This window comes from Fusarium subglutinans (genome assembly GCF_013396075.1).
Source record: "Fusarium subglutinans strain NRRL 66333 chromosome Unknown NRRL66333_c0000238, whole genome shotgun sequence".
NCBI lineage: Eukaryota > Fungi > Ascomycota > Sordariomycetes > Hypocreales > Nectriaceae > Fusarium > Fusarium subglutinans.
This window is the reverse complement of record NW_023502301.1, coordinates 16946-39759: the sequence shown is the minus strand read 5'-3', so window position 1 is coordinate 39759 and position 22814 is coordinate 16946. Positions and strand designations below refer to the sequence as shown.

General features: G+C 48.9%; 5 protein-coding genes across 5 annotated transcripts; 2 read left to right on the top strand and 3 right to left on the bottom strand.

Annotated features, from left to right (window-relative positions):
• Positions 1-681: 681 nt before the first annotated feature.
• On the bottom strand, positions 682-2396 carry FSUBG_11873 (uncharacterized protein; the record flags this gene model as incomplete). Its single annotated transcript, XM_036676602.1, has 2 exons — positions 682-2122; positions 2179-2396. The coding sequence occupies 2 exons, from the start codon at positions 2394-2396 to the stop codon at positions 682-684; spliced, it is 1659 nt and encodes a 552-aa protein (XP_036532654.1).
• Positions 2397-5181: 2785 nt separating this feature from the next.
• FSUBG_11872 (DNA primase large subunit) lies at positions 5182-6831 on the top strand (the record flags this gene model as incomplete). The annotated part of the gene is made up of 4 exons (XM_036676601.1): positions 5182-5371; positions 5419-5960; positions 6010-6617; positions 6669-6831. 4 exons carry the CDS (start codon positions 5182-5184, stop codon positions 6829-6831), a joined length of 1503 nt encoding a protein of 500 aa, XP_036532653.1.
• A 4772-nt stretch (positions 6832-11603) lies between these two features.
• FSUBG_11871 (uncharacterized protein) lies at positions 11604-11882 on the bottom strand (the record flags this gene model as incomplete). Its single annotated transcript, XM_036676600.1, has 1 exon — positions 11604-11882. The coding sequence occupies one exon, from the start codon at positions 11880-11882 to the stop codon at positions 11604-11606; it is 279 nt and encodes a 92-aa protein (XP_036532652.1).
• An 8706-nt stretch (positions 11883-20588) lies between these two features.
• FSUBG_11870 (dynamin family) lies at positions 20589-21059 on the top strand (the record flags this gene model as incomplete). The annotated part of the gene is made up of 1 exon (XM_036676599.1): positions 20589-21059. The coding sequence occupies one exon, from the start codon at positions 20589-20591 to the stop codon at positions 21057-21059; it is 471 nt and encodes a 156-aa protein (XP_036532651.1).
• Positions 21060-21238: 179 nt separating this feature from the next.
• FSUBG_11869 (arylamine n-acetyltransferase) lies at positions 21239-22231 on the bottom strand (the record flags this gene model as incomplete). Its single annotated transcript, XM_036676597.1, has 3 exons — positions 21239-21704; positions 21867-22055; positions 22095-22231. The coding sequence occupies 3 exons, from the start codon at positions 22229-22231 to the stop codon at positions 21239-21241; spliced, it is 792 nt and encodes a 263-aa protein (XP_036532650.1).
• Positions 22232-22814: the final 583 nt, after the last annotated feature.

Genomic DNA, 22814 nt, shown 5'->3' with positions numbered 1-22814 from the left:
ATGGTATCCCAGTTCTGAATCCATTGCGCAGTTGCCTGCCTGCATCGTTAGTCAAGCATCCCCAAGAAGACCGCGAGTATGCAACACAACACTCACAAGCATATGCCATAACGAACTCGACAACACACCCAAGAGACATATTCAACGGCCGCTAATGCAGGGGTCTGTTATCCAAGACAGGCTGTCATCAATGGCCATATAATTGAAGCTGTTACCTCGTTGCAATGCGAGACTTGATCCCCCATGCAAACGTCACGACGCCGCGTTGTACTTGATTAGTTAACATCATAAGAGACAAAGTTAAAAACAATAAAGTAAGCTTTTATAAGATGGATAAAGTCTTTGCAGATCCATGATAAGGTCCCGCTTCAACGTACACAGCCCCGGGAGGTCGCCAGTCATGGCCTCGAAAAATGATACCGCTTTCGTCCAAGTTGCCCACCAGCCAGTCTTCTAGGCCGATCCTTGTTTCAATCATCTGTATTTCAGTGCGAGCAGAGATTTTACTCTGTGTCTCTTGAATTCATACCTAATAGTGTCCTGGCCGTAATAAAGTGTTTAGTCGTAAATGCGTTAAACCCCCAAAATCCTCGCTCAATATATATACACAAAGTCGCATCTCATATCATGTAGAACCCCCTGTATCATGAAACACAATGCAGTAAGCAGATGCTGCAGGCATCATGTCAATCCCAAGGTAGGCATCACACTACCGTGCCCATCCTCACTCCAGTGCCAATCAGACACTTGCTGAGCGCCCAAGTTGTAACTATCCCCCGGACTCGCGGCCGCAGCGCAGGATTCAGGCAGATTTGCAAAGGTGCCAGTCTCCTTGGCAAAGTCTGATAAGCGTGTGAGTCGTAGCTCATGCACCTGGGCTGCCTCGTCAGCCTCTCCGCTTTTGCGCAGTGCGGACTCGAGGTTTGCGAGACATGTGAGGTGGATCCTCTCGTCGCCCTGGCTGGCGGTTATGAGGCGAGATGCTTCGCGGAAGCAGTCAATTGCCAAGGAGAAGTCGCCCATTTGATAGCCGTAGTTGCCTAGTTGAGTGTTCATGCCGGCTTGTTGCTCTTCGTTCAGGTCCCAATCTTTTAGTGTTTGAAGACACTGCATTGCCTCCTCGATTTTCCCCTCGGCTGTTTTCGCATTACACATGATGCCTGTTTGTAAGATTGCAAGTTCGCGGAGCCAAGGATGTCGTAATTGCGTGGCTTCTGCCCGTGTTCTGTATTGTGTAGCGACACTGAGCGACTCTGCTGTTTGACCATGATGGACAAGACAGTCGATGTGGTCGCAATATAAAATTGTGGTCAGGGAGTTGGCGAATCCAATTCGCTCCTCAAAGAGCGGTACGAGAGAAGAGTAGAGTCGTGTGGAGAGCTCGTAATGATCCGAGAAGTCCTGAGACCCAATAATCTTCCAGATTCGTGTCATCGGGTGATCATGACCCAGTACAATAGGTACTAAGCCTGCGAGGTAGTTCATGACAATATGAAGAAGGTCTTCCTTGTGAAAGCGATGGAGATACCACAAGAGGAAAGCTGTGCGTACAGCGAAAACTGGGCTCTCAGAGGCGATTATCTCTTTGAGCGACTCGAATGCTGGAGTGAGGAGAGTGCTTATTGAGATCTCGTCTTTCCTCATCATGGACCTGTTGACAAGACCAAAGCTGGCGACCACACGTTCAAACAGTTCAACGCTTCGGTCGCCAGGCCTTAGGCTGACACAGTCACCGTTATATTCATGGTTCCATACTCCGTTGGTGAAAGAGGTATCGAAGTAGTCCCTGAATAGATTGAGAACTTGTTCAACGTTGGAAATCTCTTTCGGTGTTGGTAACGAGTGATGACTTGGTGTTGGTGACGGTGTTCGGCATTGGACCTCGAGAGTCGTCTGGATGCTGGGCACAACACCCGCTCTGAAGCGCGCAACAAGGCCCGGATTCCGTCGGATGTATCTGTTTATGTTATCCAGATCGACTGGCTGGCCACGAATAGTGAACTCTGATATCTTTCCCTGCGCCTCACGTTCAGTCCTCAAGACAAGAATGGCGAGGACCTCATCACTCTTGAGCTTCTTATCAAGACCCCACTTCCAAACCCTCGACTTGTACATCTTGACACTGCAAACAGAGTCAACACCTAAGACTTTAAGTATGAGGCAAAGGGCTTTACACACGTTGCAGTGAAGCCATGTTCGCGCTCGAGGACTTCCATGACCTCTTTGAGTGGGCGCTTCTCTTCCTGGTAGAGCTTCGTGATTACTGGACGTATCTTCTCCCACTCCGAGCTGGGAATACGTCTTCCGGGTGCGTAGCGAGGGAAGCTCATGTCGGTGTCGTCAGAGTCACCGGGTGACGTGCGACGCCGAGCCGAGAAGACGCTCGAGGTAGCCATCATAGCATTTCTGGCGGGTTACGTTCTGCGGCGGTAAGGCTGACCGAGGAACGGGTTTGGTGCTGACGCGGCAGTTGTGAATGAGTAATTGTTAACGGAGCGAGGTCCCATATGGAGTTTTATGAGAGAGGTGATGAGGAAAGACGTCACATTAAAGATAAAGATGAAGACGAAGATGAAGCAGAGCGAGTAGAAATGGATTAATAAAGCAAGGCAATTAATTAATGTTCGAGGTTTGACATGTTTAGGCCGGAACCCTGCCTGTTAATCCCCTCTCATCAGCAGCGCGGCGCGGCACGGCACAGGCTGAATGAGGCAGCCTTGAGGGATCACTCCAGTCCGTTGCATTCAGCCCAGCCCCGTAGGGCCAGTGAGAGTGTGACAGTACCCTCCCTACCTACGGCATAAGGTAAGACGGCGGCTTCAACGCGGTAAGAAAACTGAGACCTGGATATAGAGTATTAAGAATAAACTCAGTAAAGAATATCTTAAACTTATCCTAAATTACCTAAATCTTTACATTACTTAGGACCAAGGTCCTGAGTTTTCTTTCATCCCCTAGCTTGCCCCTCCTAAAACTTATTTATTAGCGATATCTCACCTTACATGTATGCTAATGTGTTATCCATGTCAAATGCCGTTCCTAGGGTGGGGGCCGTTTCCTCGAGTCATCCATGTCGCAGGGAACCCAGAGTCACAAGTCATGGATGAATGGATGGATGATGTGAGTATGCCTTGCGAGAATCTTGGCCCCGGTGTCTTATGCTGATCCATCGGCTCATTTTTGGCATGTCCAATTCCCCATTTCACATAAACTATGCGCATTTATTATCACTATCGTTGACCATGAAAGTCTTTGGACATTCATGTTACATTTGTTGGTTTCGTCTCTTCTTCAGCCCTACAGAAATGAAAAGCCACCCTGTAAGTTAGACGTACGTGCCCCATAAGCGCCCGGCTATCTCCACTTGTTCGGGAGCGAGAGGCGCTCTAGCGGCCGTTGCTCCCTCCCGTCACATTCATGATTCATCAGGGACCGACATCCACCTCAGCCCTCGGTCGAGTGGTCTAGATCTGGCAATCACTGCCTCCATCTAACTGATTACGGAGACAGATTGATAGAAAAAGGGTTCTTTGTCAGTGGAGGCCTGAAGAGCAGCATGTTTTGCATCAAGCTAAGATACCTACGTCAACAAGCATCTACTAGACAGTTCTAACAAAGCTCAATCTTGGTTAACAAGGATAGTTGACAATTAGAGCTTATCTGAGCCTCGCTATGGCGATAGATGTCACTGCAGAGAGGTGCATGTTATAAAATTGTACCTAGAATTATACGGCACAACAATACAGGCTTATTGCAGTACCAACGTCCCAAGCTCATCAACCAGCAGCAAAACAAAAAGGACCATCTATACTCTTGCGCATCTATCTATAATCTCGAGATATATAGATACTTGTGGTGTTGTATCTTGCAATGGATAATTGGGCTGCTTCAGCTGTAGTGTTTATATTAGCAATGCATAAGCGTGGGAACTTTGAACGTAACTTCTATTTCGGAGGTCTTTAATTTCGTTTATTTTCTCAAAAATGAAAGTTAAAGGATCATAAGAAATGGCCGCCAAGAGTATATTCTTGTCCGTGTCATCTCCGTCTTTGAACTGGATCGTTGAAACTATTGGACGTCTTTCAGGTAACAAATAGGGCACTGCTGTTTGAGTCCACGACTGAACCAATCAATACTGGGCTCACGATTTGACAGCCCATCTTGAGATATTACAGCAGGCTCTTTTCTCATTCGACGTTGCCACCATCCTCGTCTTGTTGGGAGATACCTACAGCAGTCCAGGCACCAACTCCACGCCCGACTTGGTCGACCACGAGCGTCCCTTGGCCGAAACCTTCGGAGTAAATCGCCCATGTTCAAACATGAGCATGAGGCTACAGTGGGTGAAGAGTCTGGTCTATTCCAGGAGGCTATGTGCGATTCACGGAGAGGTACAGAAAGGCTGCACAGCCGCGAAGTGGCGAGTAAACTTTTGCAGCTCATGGCTAACATGACCTTGTCAACCTGTGGCGCTTGGTCGAAGATCATGGTGAGAACCTCAGGAGGCAGCTTGAATAGGAGAGCTGAGCCTGAATTGTTCTCAATAGCGATCTGAAAGAATGAGTCGCTAGTACACAATGGTTGGTTGAGGCTCATACACACTGTTGAAGGAACTCTGAAAGGAGTTGTAGAGCAACAGGTCTTGGGGGCTGATGCCCCAAGCCTGCTTCTGAGCTGGACTGGCATGGCTCAGGCTGGGTGTAGGGTTTATTGATATGATGCGTGTAGTTGATAGGCATGAGTACTTCACTTGTGAAAGATGGGGAATTGGAATAACTTCATACTCCAACTCAGGTCATTGGGTTACCTCTTGAAGTGCACAGTGACAGAAAATTCGGGTGCAAAACCGCTTCTGTTGTCGCGTTAAATACGACGTTGAATGTCCTAATTATTGTACCCAGTATTGATTGAATATTTGAATACTCTCGGACTTAAGAACAAAGCCTTCTGTATTGCATTGTCTGATACGGATGGAGCCAAGTAAATCGTGGGCGTGCGCCGCAAAATCACCTGGGGAACACATCGCGCGCTTCTGATTGGTCTGCAGGCCCTTAATTGCCCGTTCCACCCCGCGACTCAAGACGCGTAAAGTCGCGTCTCCCTCTCTACACCTTTTCCTAACCAATTCCACTCCTTGTCCAATTACTCCATCGATACAGATATTCAACAGACAACGAAACCATGTTGCGGCAAGACTTCAACCGAATTGACCCCAAGAGGCGAAATGTTGTCGACCATCGCAAGAAGCAATTCGCTGCGCCTACGTACAAAGATCTCGACTATCCTCATCGTCTCAACTTTTACACAGATCCTCCCACTGCGGATATCACCCTCGAGCAGTTTGAGCAATGGGCCATCGACCGACTTCGAGGTAGGCCGCAGAACAATGTGGTAATGGGTGTATCTAATACTCGGTAGTTCTCGCTGAACTCGAAGCATGCTCGTTCCGCAACAAGACGCCTGCCGAGACTGCAACACACATGAAGCCCATCCTCAAGAAGCACCTCCACCTTGAGGCCAACAGCTCAGGCTCCAAAAAGATCTTCGAGCAACGCCAAAAAGACCACTACAGCCATTTCATCCTCCGACTTGCGTTCTCGTCTACTGAAGATCTGCGTCGTCGATTTACACGTGTCGAGACGATGCTTTTCCGCCTGCGACTCAATGATGACGATCTCGCCGAGCGGTCTGCCTTTGTCAAGACTCTTGGCCTAGATTGGTGCGAAGACGTAACAGATGAGGATAGGAGGGAGTATGCTGCAGAGCTGGCTGCCTTTGCCAGTAACCGAAAGAGTGAGAATGACGACGATACATGGTTCAAGGTAGACTGGGAACGAGTTCCCGAGCTGATTGAGAGCCGAAGAGTCTTCTTGAAGGCTGGAAAGGCGTTTGTGCCTGGCCGAGAACAGGCCGGCATGGTCGTTTCGGAGTTTAGCTCGCGACTGGAGCGACAACTCGAGGTAAAGCAACTAGTTGCATAATGTGAAAGCCCGAACTGACAGTGTATAGTTGACTGCCCGTGCCCTTCCTCGACTTGACGAGGATGACCGACTCACACCCATCCTCAACCATCTTTCCAAGAACTTCATCACCCCCGACGCATCCTACATATCTAGTACAGTCGCTGTGCCTGGTGCCGAGATCAGCGCTGCTAACATCGACAACCTATCCCAACACTTCCCAGCCTGCATGTCTCACTTGCACCGTTCACTCCGTCGAGACGCTCATCTCAAGCACTATGGTCGACTACAGTACTCGCTCTTTCTCAAGGGTATTGGCCTCAACTTGGAGGAGTGCCTTGTATTCTGGAGAAAGAGCTTCCACAAGATCACAGATGACAAGTTCAACAAGGAATACAGATATAATATTCGTCACGTTTATGGTGATGTCGGTGGTGATTCCAACCGAAGAGGAGGTGGTTACAGTCCATTCAGTTGTCAGAAGATCCTTACGGAGCATCCCCCTGGTCCCGGTGAGGCCCACGGATGCCCATACCGACACTTCAACATGGAGAACCTCTCAGCACTTGTCCAAGCTATGGGTGTTAGTGATCGCTCTGTTCTTCAGGGCGTTAAAGAGGATAAGGATAAGCAAAAGTTCCACATGGCGTGCAATCGGTAAGTCTATGCCCATTCCTCGAATGACCTATATCCTAATTGCGATCGCAGTGTATTTGAGCATCTGCACAAGCAAGAGATCAAGAAGGCTAGGGATGAGGGTGTCATGACACAACAACAGCTCGAGACCATTGTCCACCCCAACGAGTACTTCAAGCGCAGTTTTCTGCTGAAGAATCTCGGAAGGGAGACGGATGTTAGAATGGAGGGCTGATTGCTTTACGGTCGTGAGGTTACGGAAACATGATGTTCGGATATAAGAGGTTTGCATGTCTAACTTTGTAATTATGGGCTGGAGGAACCAGGAGTAAGGCGTTGGAATAGCCTTGGTGTGAGCATGCATGAAAGCACCTGGGTATGTAATCGAGAAGACGATCTCGGTAATCAGAAATGGAATATTCTTAGAAGCAGCATAGAAGCTCGCCCGTTGACCGCTGGGTGCACGAGACAGCCCTATAATGCTCAAAATAAGTCGTGTTACGCATACACCACATGCTCACCGTTTCGCTCATCGTAAGGGTTTTCTGATCTTGATGTACATCATCCTCACACACTTCAGTCTTTTCCCGCTTGGTGACCGTTTCGCCCAAAGAACCCATGTCAAATACCGCAAAAGCAAACCGTTTAGCAGTTTTTTCCCTCACAGGCGACGTCACGCACCCATGTCGGTGTTGTTTTTTATAGACCGCCCTGTTTTTGAGTCTGCTCGATAACGTAACGTCGGTGTCGTGGTGGCCTGCACGATGAGGTCAGAGGGCGGGATGACGAAAGGGGGGGTGGGTCATTTTGGAGTGAGGGCATTCGCAAGGGTCTTTGCGGGAAGTTGCATGTTTTGATGGTGTGTACGCGTTTGTGCAAGGGAATTGCACGGAAGGGAGAAAGAACCCCTTTGATTCATGTTCTTGCTGTTCTGTTTCTAAATACGTGTTTGCTTTTACTATTTTTGAGTTTGGGATCTCGGGGTTCTTGAGCCTCAAATGGAGAATATCTGATCTTTTGTGATGATCTCCCGTGCGTTTAGTTCTCCACCAGAATAATGTACATGAGACCCATTTCTGTTTTTTTTTTCTCTTCTACCCCTTCTTAAGCACTTTTCTCGGGGTTCTTCTTCTTCATTTCAGTGTGGCTCCTGTCACTGTCACCGCTCTGAGCTTGTTGATAAAGGGAGCAAAGAAAACCCTTGACGCATGAGAAAACGTCATCCCTTGCGGCACTCGAGGTGAAGCTAACTCACGTTGGAGTTGGCGCGCGGGGACCCTATGACATCTGGCTGCATAGCTCACGGGCGCAACCGTTTTCTGGTTAGACGGGTGAATGTGTATGTACGGTATGGACCTAGGCTGTCGGGGGTGTGTAAGACAGGTTAAATAAAGAAAAAGCGCTCATTTGCTGCACGAGAAGACTGAGAATTGAGGACGGTGATAACATCACGACGACGTTGTTGTGCATGGGGGGTTCGATAATTAGACGGTTAATCGGCATTAAGACGGAACTGCTCAGAGTCTACGGGATCACCTCACCAAAAGTGTTATTTCCCTCGGACGGATCGGCCTCGGGATGTTTGTTGCCATAACCTTGAGATCCGTCGATGCCGCTTCTGCTTTATAAAAGGACGACATGCCGAGCGAACGCCTTGAATGAGGTTCGGGGGGTCGGATCTAGACCGGTGAGTGAAGTCTCACTATCTATCACGGATGACAACAACTCCGACGTTGATTGTCTTGTAGCCTTGTCGGAATGATCAATTCTGTCTCTGCGTATTGCCTGTCTTCTAAGACAAAGTGACACTCAGTGCATTCTACTCCCCGGCTCCCTCCACCACTTGAGATCCAGTGCAAGCTAGCAAGGCAAGACAAGGGGTTCATTTTCTGTCTCACGTCTCATGCCAAGAAAAAAGAATGAAGCCAGCAACATGACAGCCTCATCATTGCTGCATGTCAGCTTTTGAAGCGGGCGATACGATAGATAGAGTGACAGACCAGCGGGCTGGGACATGTTTTTCTCACTTCCACATCCATTTCTGTAACTACCTATGTCATAAAATACCTGCCTACCTAACTTACCCTGGCTTCACTGCAACCCCTGCGGGCCGATGAGGTGCTATTTCGAGCTTGGTCAAGAAGGGTTACTGAAACCCTGGACTGCAAGTTGAGCAAGGAAACGCAAGGCACACGAGCAGGAAATAAAGCTTGGCACGGGGACTTTGAAAAGCTGACACTATCTTGAACCTGCGAGGTCCTGAATCGCAGAGGAATCAAGAAATGGCCATTTCGAGCAATTCGTAGTCTCGGACTGTTAACCTTGCGGCATTTGACCCGTCAAGCCACCGCCGCCATCTTATTTCCTTTATTTTTCGCTGCTGCCTTTGACGGAGCCGAGGATGGCGAGCGAGCGGGGAGTCGGGCTGTTCTTAAACAGAGTCTTGAGGAGTCTAGACCTGCATCTCCTCTATTTGAAGAATAACGGCAGATGCAGCTACGGATACACAAGCCAATGTTACATTCCAATCCACTCCAGTCGACTACCGTAGCACTTTTGTACATATGCAGACGCACGCATCCCCTCCCTCAACTGCCGCTCCAAAGTCAAAAACTCCGTCTGTCGATGCTCCTCTCAATCTGCTACAAGCGCGTTGTGCGGCAGGACGACGAGTCGTACAGTACATACATTAGCTCCTCCATGGTTATGTGCTTTTTTAGATCACACACATGCATCGTGTGGCTGGGATGTTCTGAAATGCCTATAACAGTTACGCTCTTGGCTTGCAAGGCTTGTAGAAGCGTGACAACGGTGCTGGGCAACTTGCAGTTAGGCTATGAGCTATCTTGGTACCTTTTACGGATAGCCCACGGCACTCATACTCAAGACTCCACTGTTTGCATCTGAGGTGCCGCACGCGAACTGACATTGACTTTTGATGGTTGGCTGGCCAAAACCTAAGCTGTGCAGTCGACAGCTGAAATCTCCAGCTACGATTTGCCTGGGCGAGCACAAGTGCAAGTGCAAGCGTGACTGAACTGATTGAGTTTCAAGTGTCATCGTCACACGGGCATAGGTAGATATCACATAGAGTTTATGCAATGATCGCAAGCCAATCTGCATGTGAGTGCGGCACCACTAGACCATTGGATCGATTAGTCTTGGCCTTGTTCTCGGGGCACTCATACCCATGCCATGTCACGTCGTCGTAATCTCGACGCATCTCCGAGACGGCTCTAGACCACCACGAGTGGGACAGTGGGAATAGCCTCAAAAGAGAACAAGGCGGGAAGTACGGAGTAGAGGGAGAGAATGCAGATGCAGCTGCAGCTGACTCCACCGAATCTGCAGAAATAAGCAGGTAACCCGAAATAGTGGGCTCAGTGAAAACCCCTAACCGAGAAGAATTTCCAAAGCCGGGATAAAACCTGGAGTGACAGGCGGAGAAGAGCAGAAAGGGGGAGGCGAAAAGGGAAAAGGACAGGTCTCAGAGTCTCAGAGTCTCAGAGTCTCGGATTAAAGTGAAAGTCAAAGTGAAATGAGTCAAAGCGAGACCGCCATGTCTCCATTCCCAACTCCCGCTCTCATTCCTATCGACGAAGCCAGGCTCAGGCTCAGATCATGAGAACGCAGCACTCTCTCTACGCTGCATACATACACAATTAAAGCCCCCGCTTGAAAAGAAAATGATTACGGAGAAGTTGGGGAGCCAAGACGTCAGCGGCTGGTATGTGACCCTTCGGCAGCCAACATCGAGCCTGCAGTTGAAATTCCTCTTGGACAGTCTCTAATTGGTTCTGAGAGGGGAGAGGGTTTGAGAACGAAATAGCCAATGGCAGTATTCCCGACCCTGGTCGGATGTAAATACATACGTGCTAGCAATGCGAGAGAAGGCACGTAGCGCCGAGGGCTGTTCCATTGCTGTAGCCTGTAAACGCTGTGAGAGGTCAGGCGTCAATGACTGCCAGCTAACTACATGACCAACATGCAAGACAGAGATAAAATTGGTGCGAGAACACAATGCACAATGCACAATGCACGAGGCACAATGGTATGATAGACATGGTAATTTTTGATAGATTGTTGAAACAAGTATATAGATAAAATAGCCTGTCCACGAAGCTAAAGCCATGCCAGGCACCAGGCCGTGGTCTTGCGTGTATCTACCACGATTAAATAGAAGCGAACAAGTAAAGCATCCAAAATAACCCCAAAAATATCCGAAGCGCCCGGCGGCAAGAAACAGGGTATCCGAGGGTATACAAGAAGAAGAAAAATCCTATAGTGTGACAATGTTATATATATCCCATCCCAAAGAAAACTCCATACATGAAGGTCGTCAAATACACAAAAAATGGTGGTCATGAAATTGAGAAGACATCACTTGAGGCAGTGAATGCAGTCTTTCTCTTTTGGAGGGGTTGATCACTTGCAGGCTGGGCTGGGCTGAGCTGAGCCGAGCCTGACAAGTGCTGATCCGGAAGCTGACGGGGTACCCATACATTGACGCCGGACATGCCGCATCCAATCACTCGAATGCCCTGAACCTCAAAAAGACGGAATTGTTTCCTGAGATTTGCAGGTGCTGAGAAGGTGGGTTTTTGCTTCGGTTGTTGTTAAGAGGGTGCCAATTTAGGTCGTCCTCGCATGTTGATGTTGATGGTCAACTATGCTCTGTGGCGATATATGGCTTTGCTCTTGGTGGTGTTGATTGGGTGTGCCAAATGCAATAAACGGCTGGCTGACCCTGATGGCAGGAGGGGGATGTATTCATGCGGCACGCTGAGGGTTAAGAGCCGAATATCATGTTTCCTTTGCGCCGAAAAGGTGGTTTTTGTGTGTTGGCTGGCTGGTTGATTGGACGAATCATTGGATGTTGGGGATTAACCGTCCATGTCGCAATGTGATTTGTTTCCCTCCACCGAGAAAGCTGGGGAAAAAAGCTGAAAGTAGTTCCGTGTGTTACTCGTGTTCAGGCCTTTGGTTGTTGTGTGTTGGTTGATTCATTTATTTGTAGCCGACCATCTTTGCGCAGCGTTCGCAGTAGTAGAGGTTGTGTGCGATGCGAACCATGCCCATGGTGCTGACGTCGTCGGTGGAAGTAGCCTCGACTGAGCGAGCGCATCGCATGCAGCGAAGAATCTCGACGGAGGCGATGGGGAGGGCGATTGAGTCCATGCTGTATCTGTGTCCTGAGCTGGAAGAGTCTGAGTCGGAGCCTGAAGAAGTTGATGATGATGTTGAGCTTGTTGATCCAAAGTGGTGACTTGAGGGTCTGGCAGACATGATGATGGAGACGAGGTTGGAGAGGGCAGATAGGGCAGGTATAATATAGATAATTTCTGAAGTGATGTACCGCAAGGGGTAGGGCAAGGAATAAGAAGAAGAGAAAGAAGCTAAAGCCCTTTTTTGTTCGTTTCAAGTGGATGGGGATGTGCTGGCGCCTTGGTAATAATGTAATTGCTTTGCTGCTTTGTGCTTGCTCTTGCTTGAATGCTTCGCCCTCAAGGGGGACTGTGCTGGTTAAGAAGGATTGAAGAGTGACCAGGGGCCTAGTCTCTTGAACTCTGGAGCCTTGAAAACAAGCCCGTCCGGGGGGAGGGGGGTGTGTCTTGTGTTTTGTCTTGACCTGTCTGAGTCTGAACGGGACTGGGCACTGGGACCACCTAGGGAGGGCTACGCTACGCACGGTATGTCGTATACGTAGACAGACAGATACGGTACGGTACGGGCGGACGGTACAGTTTGGAACTGTAGTACAGGTGGCTGAGGCTTAGTCCGGTCGATTGCAGCTGGGACGGACGAGCAGAAGGGGGCCCTTGTGTGTTTATTTGGGTGCACAATCAATCAATCGCTATCACTGATGAGAGCCTAGAATGTACTAGGCTATGGTATCGTATAGAGTCGAGTCGAGTCAAGTCGAGTCGTATCGTGAAATTCGTTTATAGAAGGGATGTAGGGTCTGGATTCAAGGCGTTGTTCTGGGGGGTGAGCAGGCCTTTTTATCAAAATGGCTTTATTCTTCCTCCTGAACGGACACATACGCGCACCCAGAGAGAAACAGGGCAGTCTCACTCACTATGTGGTTTTTGGGGGCTACGTAAGTTTCTTCCCCTTGGTCGGTCTTCTTTAGCTGTGCGATTGCTGCTGCTGCGGATCGACGATTTCTCTGCTCATCCACGGAGGGGCCTTGCAAGACGGCGTGTCGCGGAGTAAAGATCGGCAGCGGGTCGAAGAGAAACAGCAGCAAGACATTGTGCCAAGCCCAAAGAACGAGCAAAACGGAGCGTCCAAGTCTAAGCCCAAGCCCAAGCACACGCCCCTCTTCAAGGCACCAGCATTTGATTCAATTCAATTCAATTTGGTGAGTCCTGGAAAAAGATACATACATACTTTACGTTGCAACTGCGGCATATGCCACCTCCAGACAAAGCTGAGCTGTTATCTAAGACTGCTCTCGGTGAGGGATAATTGTCGCAGCAACCGTAAACTCTCGAGCTGTTGAGTCTTGGCTTGAAACTTGGCGTTCACTCACTCAATCACTCTTCGACGGAGCAAGCTCAGAGTCAAAAACGGAGGAGGCAGAGGAGTCTGGGAGTGAAGGGGGGGGCGTGGCTTGGCTCGAACCCAATACCAGAACAGGCCTGGCCGATGCAACGTCAGGTCTTGGGTCCGTCCTGACCAGGCGAAACCCGTCCATCTCCATCTTGTCCGTTTAGTTTACCTCTACCCCTGTCGATTCACCTGAGATGCTCCGTTTTCTCTTGTGTTGGGCTTATGCGATCTATCGGGGCTTACGGGATCACCACCAAATAAATCTTGAGACTTTTTGTTTTGTTTTGGCGGGTCATTGGATGTTGGTGAGGCATCACGCTGTGTCTAATTGATTAACCGACTCTACGGAACTGTCCAGAATTTATTTATCCTCTTGTCATTCCCTGCAGCGCCCGTGATTTAAGCTCACGCCCAATTTGTCCCGTCGTGAGGCTGGCTGATGTCTCGGATATGCCTGTAACTCCGTGCATATGTACTGTACCTCTCACAGAACTGTAATATTCTCACGGCACGGGAGGAACCAGCTCAAAACTGCTTACGACGACAACGGGGCACAGCTTCAGAGACAAAAAGATACAGCGCAGCATATTCATGCATTGGTTGCTTTTTGGCCGCAATCTATGTACATACGTATGTATGTATCTACCGCCTTGTTTATTTAACCCGGGCACGAAAAAGAAACAGAAATGCATACATATGCACATAAAGCTTGCTTGTCGCATTAGATGTCTTGTTGTCAATCGTTGCTCCGGGCTCCCGTAACGGGGTCTTCCTTGCACAATGGGAGCTTCCTGCAAATTAGATTACAGAGTCTCACGTTGATGAAGCTTCTAGCTTCAGGGCCCAAAAGTCTGTGCAAAAAGACCCTGTGCCTGTGCTGTACAGTATCACTCTAGCTTCTCACCTTCTACAGCTTGGACCAAGATGAGTTGTCCAGTGTTGCTCTGGCAAGATGAGTCAAATGTACGGTAGGTAGTACGACAATTCAACATGGTCCGCCTCATGAAATTGAGTTCACCGTTAAAATAACCCCGGATCGGCCAGCTCAGCCCAGCAAGGGCACGAAGCCACAGGGATCAATTAACTTAGGTAGTCAACAGGACATATCGAGCTGACTGCGTGCGCCCGTCTTCCGCGGGTGCCTGCTGCCTCTTGTCTCAACTGAGTGAGTGTCCAAGTGACAGACTTTTCGGCTTGTACGGCATGTCATGGTGATTGATAATGGATAGCGGCGCTTGAACCGCGCCGAAAGGCCGCACAATTGATACAATAAGCGTCCATTGCACCTGTCACATGTAAAGAATCGTGTTCGCGACGGGCGGCATCTACATACACTACATACAGTATGTAGATGCGATGCGGTAATTGACCCTTGTTGTGCGACCAACATTATATGAAGGGCGGATCTTTTGATGGAGTCTTGAATCCTAGTGCGTGTTTTACGCACATCGTGGGATCCGATGAGAGAGTCTGTTTTTTTTTTCTTTCTCCATCCGCGGTCAACGCATGAATAACTTTGAGAGAAACAAATCGGTATCGTTTGTCAACACCTGAAAGAGTCGCTATTGGGCGCCCGCCAAGCTTCCATTATGACAGGATTGTAATTTGCAAAGTTTTGTCCTCGTATGGAAAGGCGCTATTGGATAGCTGTCACTTACAAGCCTCAATCCTGATGCAACGTAGACAGCCCACCAGCCCAACATCACAGAACAGAACAGAACAACAGAGCCGCCCGCGACTACGGGCCACCACGATCTAAGCACCGGGGTGATCTGATATCCACAGGGAGGAAGATGAGCAGAATGCTACAGCCCAGCACACCGCGTACCCGGGGATTCGGGTCGTTCAGTTTTCAGGGCTGCAACGCTGGTCTTACGGCGGGCTCCAGTGTTTTGAGGTCGAGCTTGAATGAATGATACTCCGTACATACAGAAGAGATGATGGACCCCTAATGCTTTTCGAGGGCTGACTCTGACCGAGAGCGAGAGCGAGAACCCTGTCCATGCATGATGAGCCTGAACCGTTGGATTGGGCTCGGAGCTAGCGTTTAGTGTACCCAGAAATAGAGCATTGTTGAAATATGTAAATTGGCGTGTTGGGCCTGACAGTGAAAAGTCCACCGCAGAAAATACAATGCTGTAGAGTTGAGTTTCGTGGTGTTTATGACCGCTTCTTCTTTGCTGTCTCTTGTCTGTGGATCGTGTTGGGATGAATTGCTATTTCGGGTGCATCTTCCCGCCCTTTGGTTTCTTTACAGGGCCCCTTGCCGTGACTCACAAGGGACCTTGTGAAGCTGCGTGGTCGGTCAACATGCAACTGAGCGAGGTGAGGAGAATGGCTAACGAGATATCGCAGTAAGCGGTAAACGGAGTTAGCGAACGGAGATCTTGGCAGGGCATTCCGTTCCGGCGTTTGGAGGCAGCCTTCAAAACAGTTCTAGCGCCATCGCCCACTCCTTTGATGACACAGCCAATTTCCGATCTTCAGGGCACAGAAACGAGAACCTTGGTCGGGCCATTAGAACAGGATCGAAGGACATGAAGCTTCGGTTTTGTACTGTCTTGTTCTGTTTCTTCTGTCCCATGACCCAGATCCCACTAGTCGGAGATGATTCCGTTTCAATGGCGATATCTATTCGATTCGGTTCACGGGCGTGGGTAGAGTCCAAAGCATTCTAACGAGATATCTGAATGTTCTGGACGAGAATAACGACAGATGACTGGCTGTGGAGCTGTCACTCTGCTGATATGTCTTTTTGTCGAGCATGAAAGAGAACAACATGGCATTGCATGGACACATTGCAACGGCCCTGAGCATCTCGATGTCGTCCGTTACGGCTTCATTGGATTGGCCCCCGAAGTTGCAACGTGCTTTGCCAAGACCTTGAAACAGAGTGTCAAGCACCATTCACCGTTCACGCTATCACACCCGGCCGAGTCGTGCCAGTCACATCCGGCACGGCACTCGAGACAGGCAGAGGCACCCCCATGGCTCCCGAGTGCCATCGGCATCGTACTGTAGCGTACAATCGACATCGTGAGCTTCCTTCACAAGCACCGGAGCTTCTCCGTCGACCTTGTTCTTGTCTAGGCTGTCTGCATGACCCCGTTGACGATGGAAACACCCTGCATCTCATCATGATCCTTAAAAAGCGAAATTGTGACAGGGTTTGAGTCATTCTCGATCGCAGTAAATTATGGTCGTCTAGCCAGCGGTTCCGAACATCGAGAAGGAACTTGTGGCATTTGATGGAGCTGTCAATAGCCGTCTGAATGATATGATGCAACCGCCATAGCACGCGCGTAATTCATCCCTCGAAACATGACACAAAGGAAGCGCTTATCGCAAAACTGACGTCGACAGTTACGCAGCACCCACGTGCGATCGAAGCCCTCTCGATGCCCAGAACCAGACTTACTCATCGGATCAGCGAGTGAAACTGGAGACGTAGTTTGACTGATCGTCGGATTGCCGGGACTGGGCTTGGGCGGGAACGCTTATCAGAACCCGCGATCGTCTATCATTTTTTATTTATTTTTTGCCTTTCGATGGTCCCGATGAGAAGGAAGATAGATATGTGGGGTTTTAGACTAACGTAGGGGGATCTTGATTGATTCATCGAAAGATTATCGGCCAGGTCAGCCCAGGTGTGGGATGAGAATCTGTTTGATCTTCGTTACGGAGGAATTAATCATCGAGATGTGTTTTAAGTAGACTGACTGACTGGTTGAGTCGAGTCGAGTCGTAGATAAAGACACACTGCACCTGTCTTGTCTCATCACGATCGATCACTAATACGAGTGGTGTCGCTCCGTTCAGCCCTTTGAAGGAACCGTTTTAAACTGGATTGATGGGGCCAGCCTAGAGTTTGAGATTGATAGAGCCATCCACATCGTGCGGACACAAAACGGTCACCCTTCAGTGGTGGTTTTGAGCAAATGCCCATGGCCATGCCACCCACAATTCCATGACTAGATTACCAATTGTCCATGCGCGACACACAACGAACACCCCCTCTGGTCGTAATATCATCGAATGGAAACTCTCTCAGCGTGTTGCTTAGTTAGTGTCGATGGGAAATGTAAGTGTTCCTGGGAGCTAGGCAAGACCCTTTGTTGTATCTTATGTACTGTAGATCGATCTGGAACACGCTCTAAAAATCCCGCCCTCATCAAGTGACGGAGCCACATCGAGATGGCGACGCCACCGGCCGAGATGCTCTACCAAACCTTCGATGGGCGTCCGTTTTGGTTATAAACAGTCAGGGAGTCCTCCCGTTCGGAGCTGCTCCTGGGAACCAATGGCCTTTCTCTGCACAGATATCGAGATGCTTGCTTTTTTCCCACATCGACATATCCGTATTCAAAGACAATTCTCGATTCCGCAGATTTAAGATGGAGGAATGGAAATGTAGCCAGCCTCGCCTCATCAATGCTGCAAGGGGATCGAGACGGAGATACTCTAGATCGGGGATATGAATGACCCTTTTCTTAATTGCCACCCCACGCCCTGTCCCCTCTGCTCCGTTTTATCATTTTGCCTATACTACAGTAGGACAGAACCTTACGCGTGTCTGTTTTATCTGATGCGATAGCATCCGATGCATGTGGTGCTTTGCGTTGCGTTGCGATGCCGCGGCAATTCTATCTCTCATGGAGCCCGACGGATGCGACGGATCGGTGTTTTCTTTGTCAGACCATCACGAATTGCTTGGCAAGCCGTGTCATGTCTAAAATCACTAACTGTCTCTAGCACTGGTCTTGAGGTTATTGCTGACTGATGGCTTTTTCTCTCTTGGTGTTCCGCTTCAATTGCTATTTCCGTCAAAAAAGAGGAAATAATGCCGCTCGCCATTTTAGAGTCAGAGTCAGACTGTTAGACTCAGAGTCTAGACCACTGGCTTGGCAGTCCCCTTATTCTTCACCTCTTTCTCACTGGCGTTTTGGACTGGGGGTGGGCCCCAAAGGGTCCCTGAAGCTGAAGTTTGATGAATGATCGACCCGCTTGGACAACCAAAGCTGAGCAACGTGTGTTTTGCATGTCACTAAATAAATTACAAAGCCAACCAAGCCAAACCATTCTCAGTAGTAAATGCAAATCTGTCACAGCCACGATGTCCTGACGAAGCCTTTTCTGTTCTATCCTATCAAACCCCAGCAAGCGCTGACAATATCAAGACAGTGTTGCATTGCAGGACTGCAGTCCCATGCGGGCTAGAATTCGTCTTGGCGGTCTCGTGCAGGAAATTGCATGGCACAAGTGAGACGTTGGAACCGTATTCCAGAATACGCCATCTTGCAGAGCTTGGATCTTAAAATGGACTTTCAAGCCACCGGCCCCGGTGATCCCAGGGCTGAAGAATTATGGAGCGGTGAATCCCTTTTTTCTCTCTTACAAATTAAGGGTCCTTTTGAAAGGGTCCGTCCGGTCTTGCTTACCACACGAGGAAGGCTCTAGATCTGGGCTTTTGTTTTACACGCTCAGGTTCTGGGCCAGAAGCTCGGCCAATATGACTGATCTGTTTCGGCCTGACTCTAGAAAAACGTCCGTGGTCTGGGCTAGGTTCCTTGATGCGGCAAAAGATGCCTGTGCTTGATGCATTGTAACTGAGCACTATGCAGCTGATTGCTTTCGACCAGATTGCATCCCGGGTACTGTACTCACGGAAGACCTCGATGTTTTTGAGTAAGCGAGTGTTTCCGCGTGATAAGCCCTCAGGTACTTTGTCAGTTATTTTATCAGTTATTCCATTTGACTCTTTTCTATCAGATCATGATGGAGCTCGGGCATGCCGATGCGGATCAGGCAGGGCTTGGCTTGGCTTTATTGATTTTCAGGGCAGAGTCGCAGAGGGTAAGTCAACAAAGATATTTGCATTGGTGCTTTTACTGTAGTCTCGGCGTCTCTAAACCATGCTGCTATTCTTGTCTGGCCATTGACTAAAAGTGTTGTTGTTCTGGCCAGTCGATAGACTCAATACTACGCCCCCGGAAAAGACCGTTATCGATCTCCCGGCATTCATTCATTCATTCATTCATTGATACATACAACGTTGCTTCAATTAAGCCCTTTTCCGCTCCTGCCGGGCTCCGAGCGTTCCTGGCTAATTCGAGAACATGTCACTTCTATACGATACCCCAGCGCGCACTATGCCATTCTCTACTTCGGGGTCTCTCAATCGCCCTTATCCGTTGCGCCTCGTCGTTGCACCAATAGCGAAGCGCAGTGGCACAGGAAACCTTCGCACAGTCATGCAGTCCTATTGGGTGAATTGGTTCTCGAGAGCGTGGGAAACTCGTCGGGAATACCCAAGATCAGCACAGCGACGTTCTAGACCCTTTGGATCCATGGGTTGCGTGTCCTCGTGCCCTGAGCCACAGTTCTTGGCTTCGTAGGCTTTGGTCCGGTGGTCTAGAACGTGTTACGAGTGCTACTGTGGCGCCCTCTTTTGGCGGATGCGACGGGAGGGTAACTTAACTTACCTTATACTGTAGCACAACGGTTTTGTTGTGAAGCCCGAGAGATCAGAATGACACGATAATGACAGGGGAGGGGGGGCAGTTGCCATGCGACGAGGGCGGTTAAAACGGTGTTTGTGATTGAGGTCACGCGAGGCCTGGCGCGAGTTAATTTTTGTGTCTCGGGCGTTTAAGGGCTGCAACGAAATGACTGATTGCTCAATCTTGTGACCTTGAACTGTCCAGGCTTGCCAGGGTACGTGTTTCGAGAGACGCTGTCGTGGCTGGGTTGGTTGTACTGTACTCATGCAGGGTCTTTGTCTCACACCCTATTCTTGCTCCGATATTGACGATTTGAGTTTGCTAGGACTTGGTGTCTCGGTTTGTCAAACGGCGCAGTTGGTCACTGGCATTGGGTTTGGTATTGGGTCTTGTCTGCGAGTGTTAGGCAGTCAAGGGCATGCATGATCATTTATGAGGCCATTCCAGGGACCAGTTCCGTAAGATACGGTGTCAAGCACAGCAGCGCGACATGAATAGATGTTGTTCACATCTATAATTCATCTCTGTATGGCTTATAAGTCAAGCCGAGCGAGCGCCGATCATCTCCGTCTGGGGCAAGTCTGCCGAATTACCCTACAGCATTTGTCAGGTACCAGGGGCAAACTTGGAAGCTCTTTGTTCCTGGAAACCTGTTTTAGGGAATGTTTTATACATATATATTGCTACTGCCTGTAGTTTGCTGATCCATGTTTGTCGTTCTATAGGACTGCTTGCCCCAGCGCTTCTCTGTCGGGTGTTGAAGCGGCTGAAAGGGCCGTCAAGATGCAACAACCTCAGTGGTTGGCTGGCTGCCTGCTCTCCCACAGCTGCCTGGCGCATTACGTGGACATGCATTCGAACTCACCATCTCAACACCACAACTCAATCACAATAAAATATCGGCAGAATGAGTAAAGAAATGGATCTCATTGATACCATGTCCATGGCTTCCACCGTCGATGGCCAAGGTACGCCTACACACACAACGACAACCGAACACTGCAGAGATTACACCGAATCCGTTCCCTATCCCGGAGCAATCTTCATCATTCGTCATCGTGACTCAGGCAAAGTCATCACCATCGTCAACGGCGACCTCCGACTCTGTGAAGGCTTCAACCCGAGAGGCGGCTTTCACTGGGAGTGTATCGAACGAGACAGATGGCTCGGCTTCCGAAACTGTGTTTCTGGGACTATCATCGGCCACAACGAGAGGAAGAAGTTCATCGCGCGAGTCGACAAGCACCAGGCGCACGAGTACTTTACACTTCGACCGAGTCCACAGGGCGGTTATGAGCTCTTGATGAGACATGGCCAAGAGTTGTGGAGTATGGCTGTTGGAGATGATGGGAGTGAGTTGGTTGAAGTGAGGGGTGAAGGTGCTCTATGGGACTTTCTGAAGACTTGATGATGTTTTTCTTGGATCTGATGGAATGATCTTGATTCTTGTCTTAGTTATGATATCGTGCCTCTGAGCTCTGACACATAGCCGCGAATACCCTCCTTTTCTTCATCAGTGAGAGATATCTGGAAATACTTCTCAAGAGCTTCTATACGTTCCTCTTCCGCGTTACAAGTGGTGATGATCTATGTCTTTCCGCCGAGATTCTCTTTAACAACTCCATTCACAAGCATTCTCTTTCCGTAAATCTCCATCTCCCCTTCGAAGCTCGCTTCAGTATCCACAGGCCGAAGCAGAAACTTGATAGTCAACACATTGCGTGGCTGATGGCTATCCGCGTGAGTGTTAATCCACCAGTTTACAACATCCCAGTCCAAAGCCAAGAACTCGATGCCCGGAAACGAGTAGAAAGAGTTCCACTCCATGTCTTGACCGTTTCGATACTGATAGATCCAGAGTTTGGTCTCTTCTGTCTTGTGGACTTGATGAGGTATCCAATCTTTCTTGAGTCGGATTTGCTGGGTTCCAAGGTTCTTGTGTACGAAACCGTCGACGAGTGGCATTGGCATCGTGGCGCCGTCACCTCCGAATGCTACATCGGAATGATATTTGCTGCCATCGGGGAAAGTGATGATATTCACGATATGGTTCCTTAGTGTCTGGTCAGTGTCTGATTGATGCTACTGAAATGATAAGAGTTTCCAAAATGAATATGATGTTGTTTCTACATTAATATCTTTTCTTCTAGTGTCTTGACGTGTAGACTTGATTGTTCGTCTAATCCCAACAACTGAGATACAGTAAGCTACTCACCAGCCTGGATAGTCCCCTTTTGGAACACCCTCAAGTCTCCCTCGAGTTCGTACCCCAGCAGTATATGCATCGAATCCTATAGCCCGAAGAATGTGGTTGTACAAGATCGCAATCTCCATACAGAAACCACCGCGGCCACGTCTATCAGTCACCATCTTTCGAAAAAGATGTTGAGGATCGAGGTCGATACTATGAGTGGAATTATAGTGCAGAGATAGGTTTTCATACGGGAACGTAGCGAGCGAGTGAGTGTGCAAGGCTTTCAAGAGCATCAATGAAGGCCGAAGGTCTTCTCGCAGCGCTTTAGGAAGACCGATGTGGCCGAAGAACTGCGAAACTTGCTCCTGACTATATGCTGAAGCCATTTTGTGAGACAATGTAGTCGGTGGAGACTGGCTACTCTTAAGATGATTCAACGCTTCTTTTAAAGCAAAGTTGGCGGTGAGTCATTTCTGGCCCGACTTGATGCCGTGCTTCTGCAACACCACACGCTTGCTAGGATGCCTTGGAAGCCTAATTGACCGTAAGGCCTTATCAAAATATTAGTGTATTTCTGGACAGCCGATTCTAAATCCTTTCCGAGAGTGAAACTTAATTCGAGCTGGCCGAGCTCCGTCTTAACCCTCTCAACTTCTCGGCTAGTCAAAAATATATCCCAAATGCATCGAGAAAAGTGTTTACTGTTCTTGAATGCCTCCTATATCCCAGGAGGTGCTCTGTTCATGAGAAAATAGTAGGCGAGAATTATGATCGATCTGGCACTATAACTTGAGCTCCCCATCTAGAAGTAGATCTTTTATAAACGCAACGACTTTGAAATCGACGCACGAGTTACAGATACTCGAGGAAAGAAGAAAGAAATCCCTTAGTTTATGAAAGCTTTGTTACTTGATTGCGCTTGATAAAGTCTTACTAACCATTTGGATAGTTAATGATATGGTAAAGATG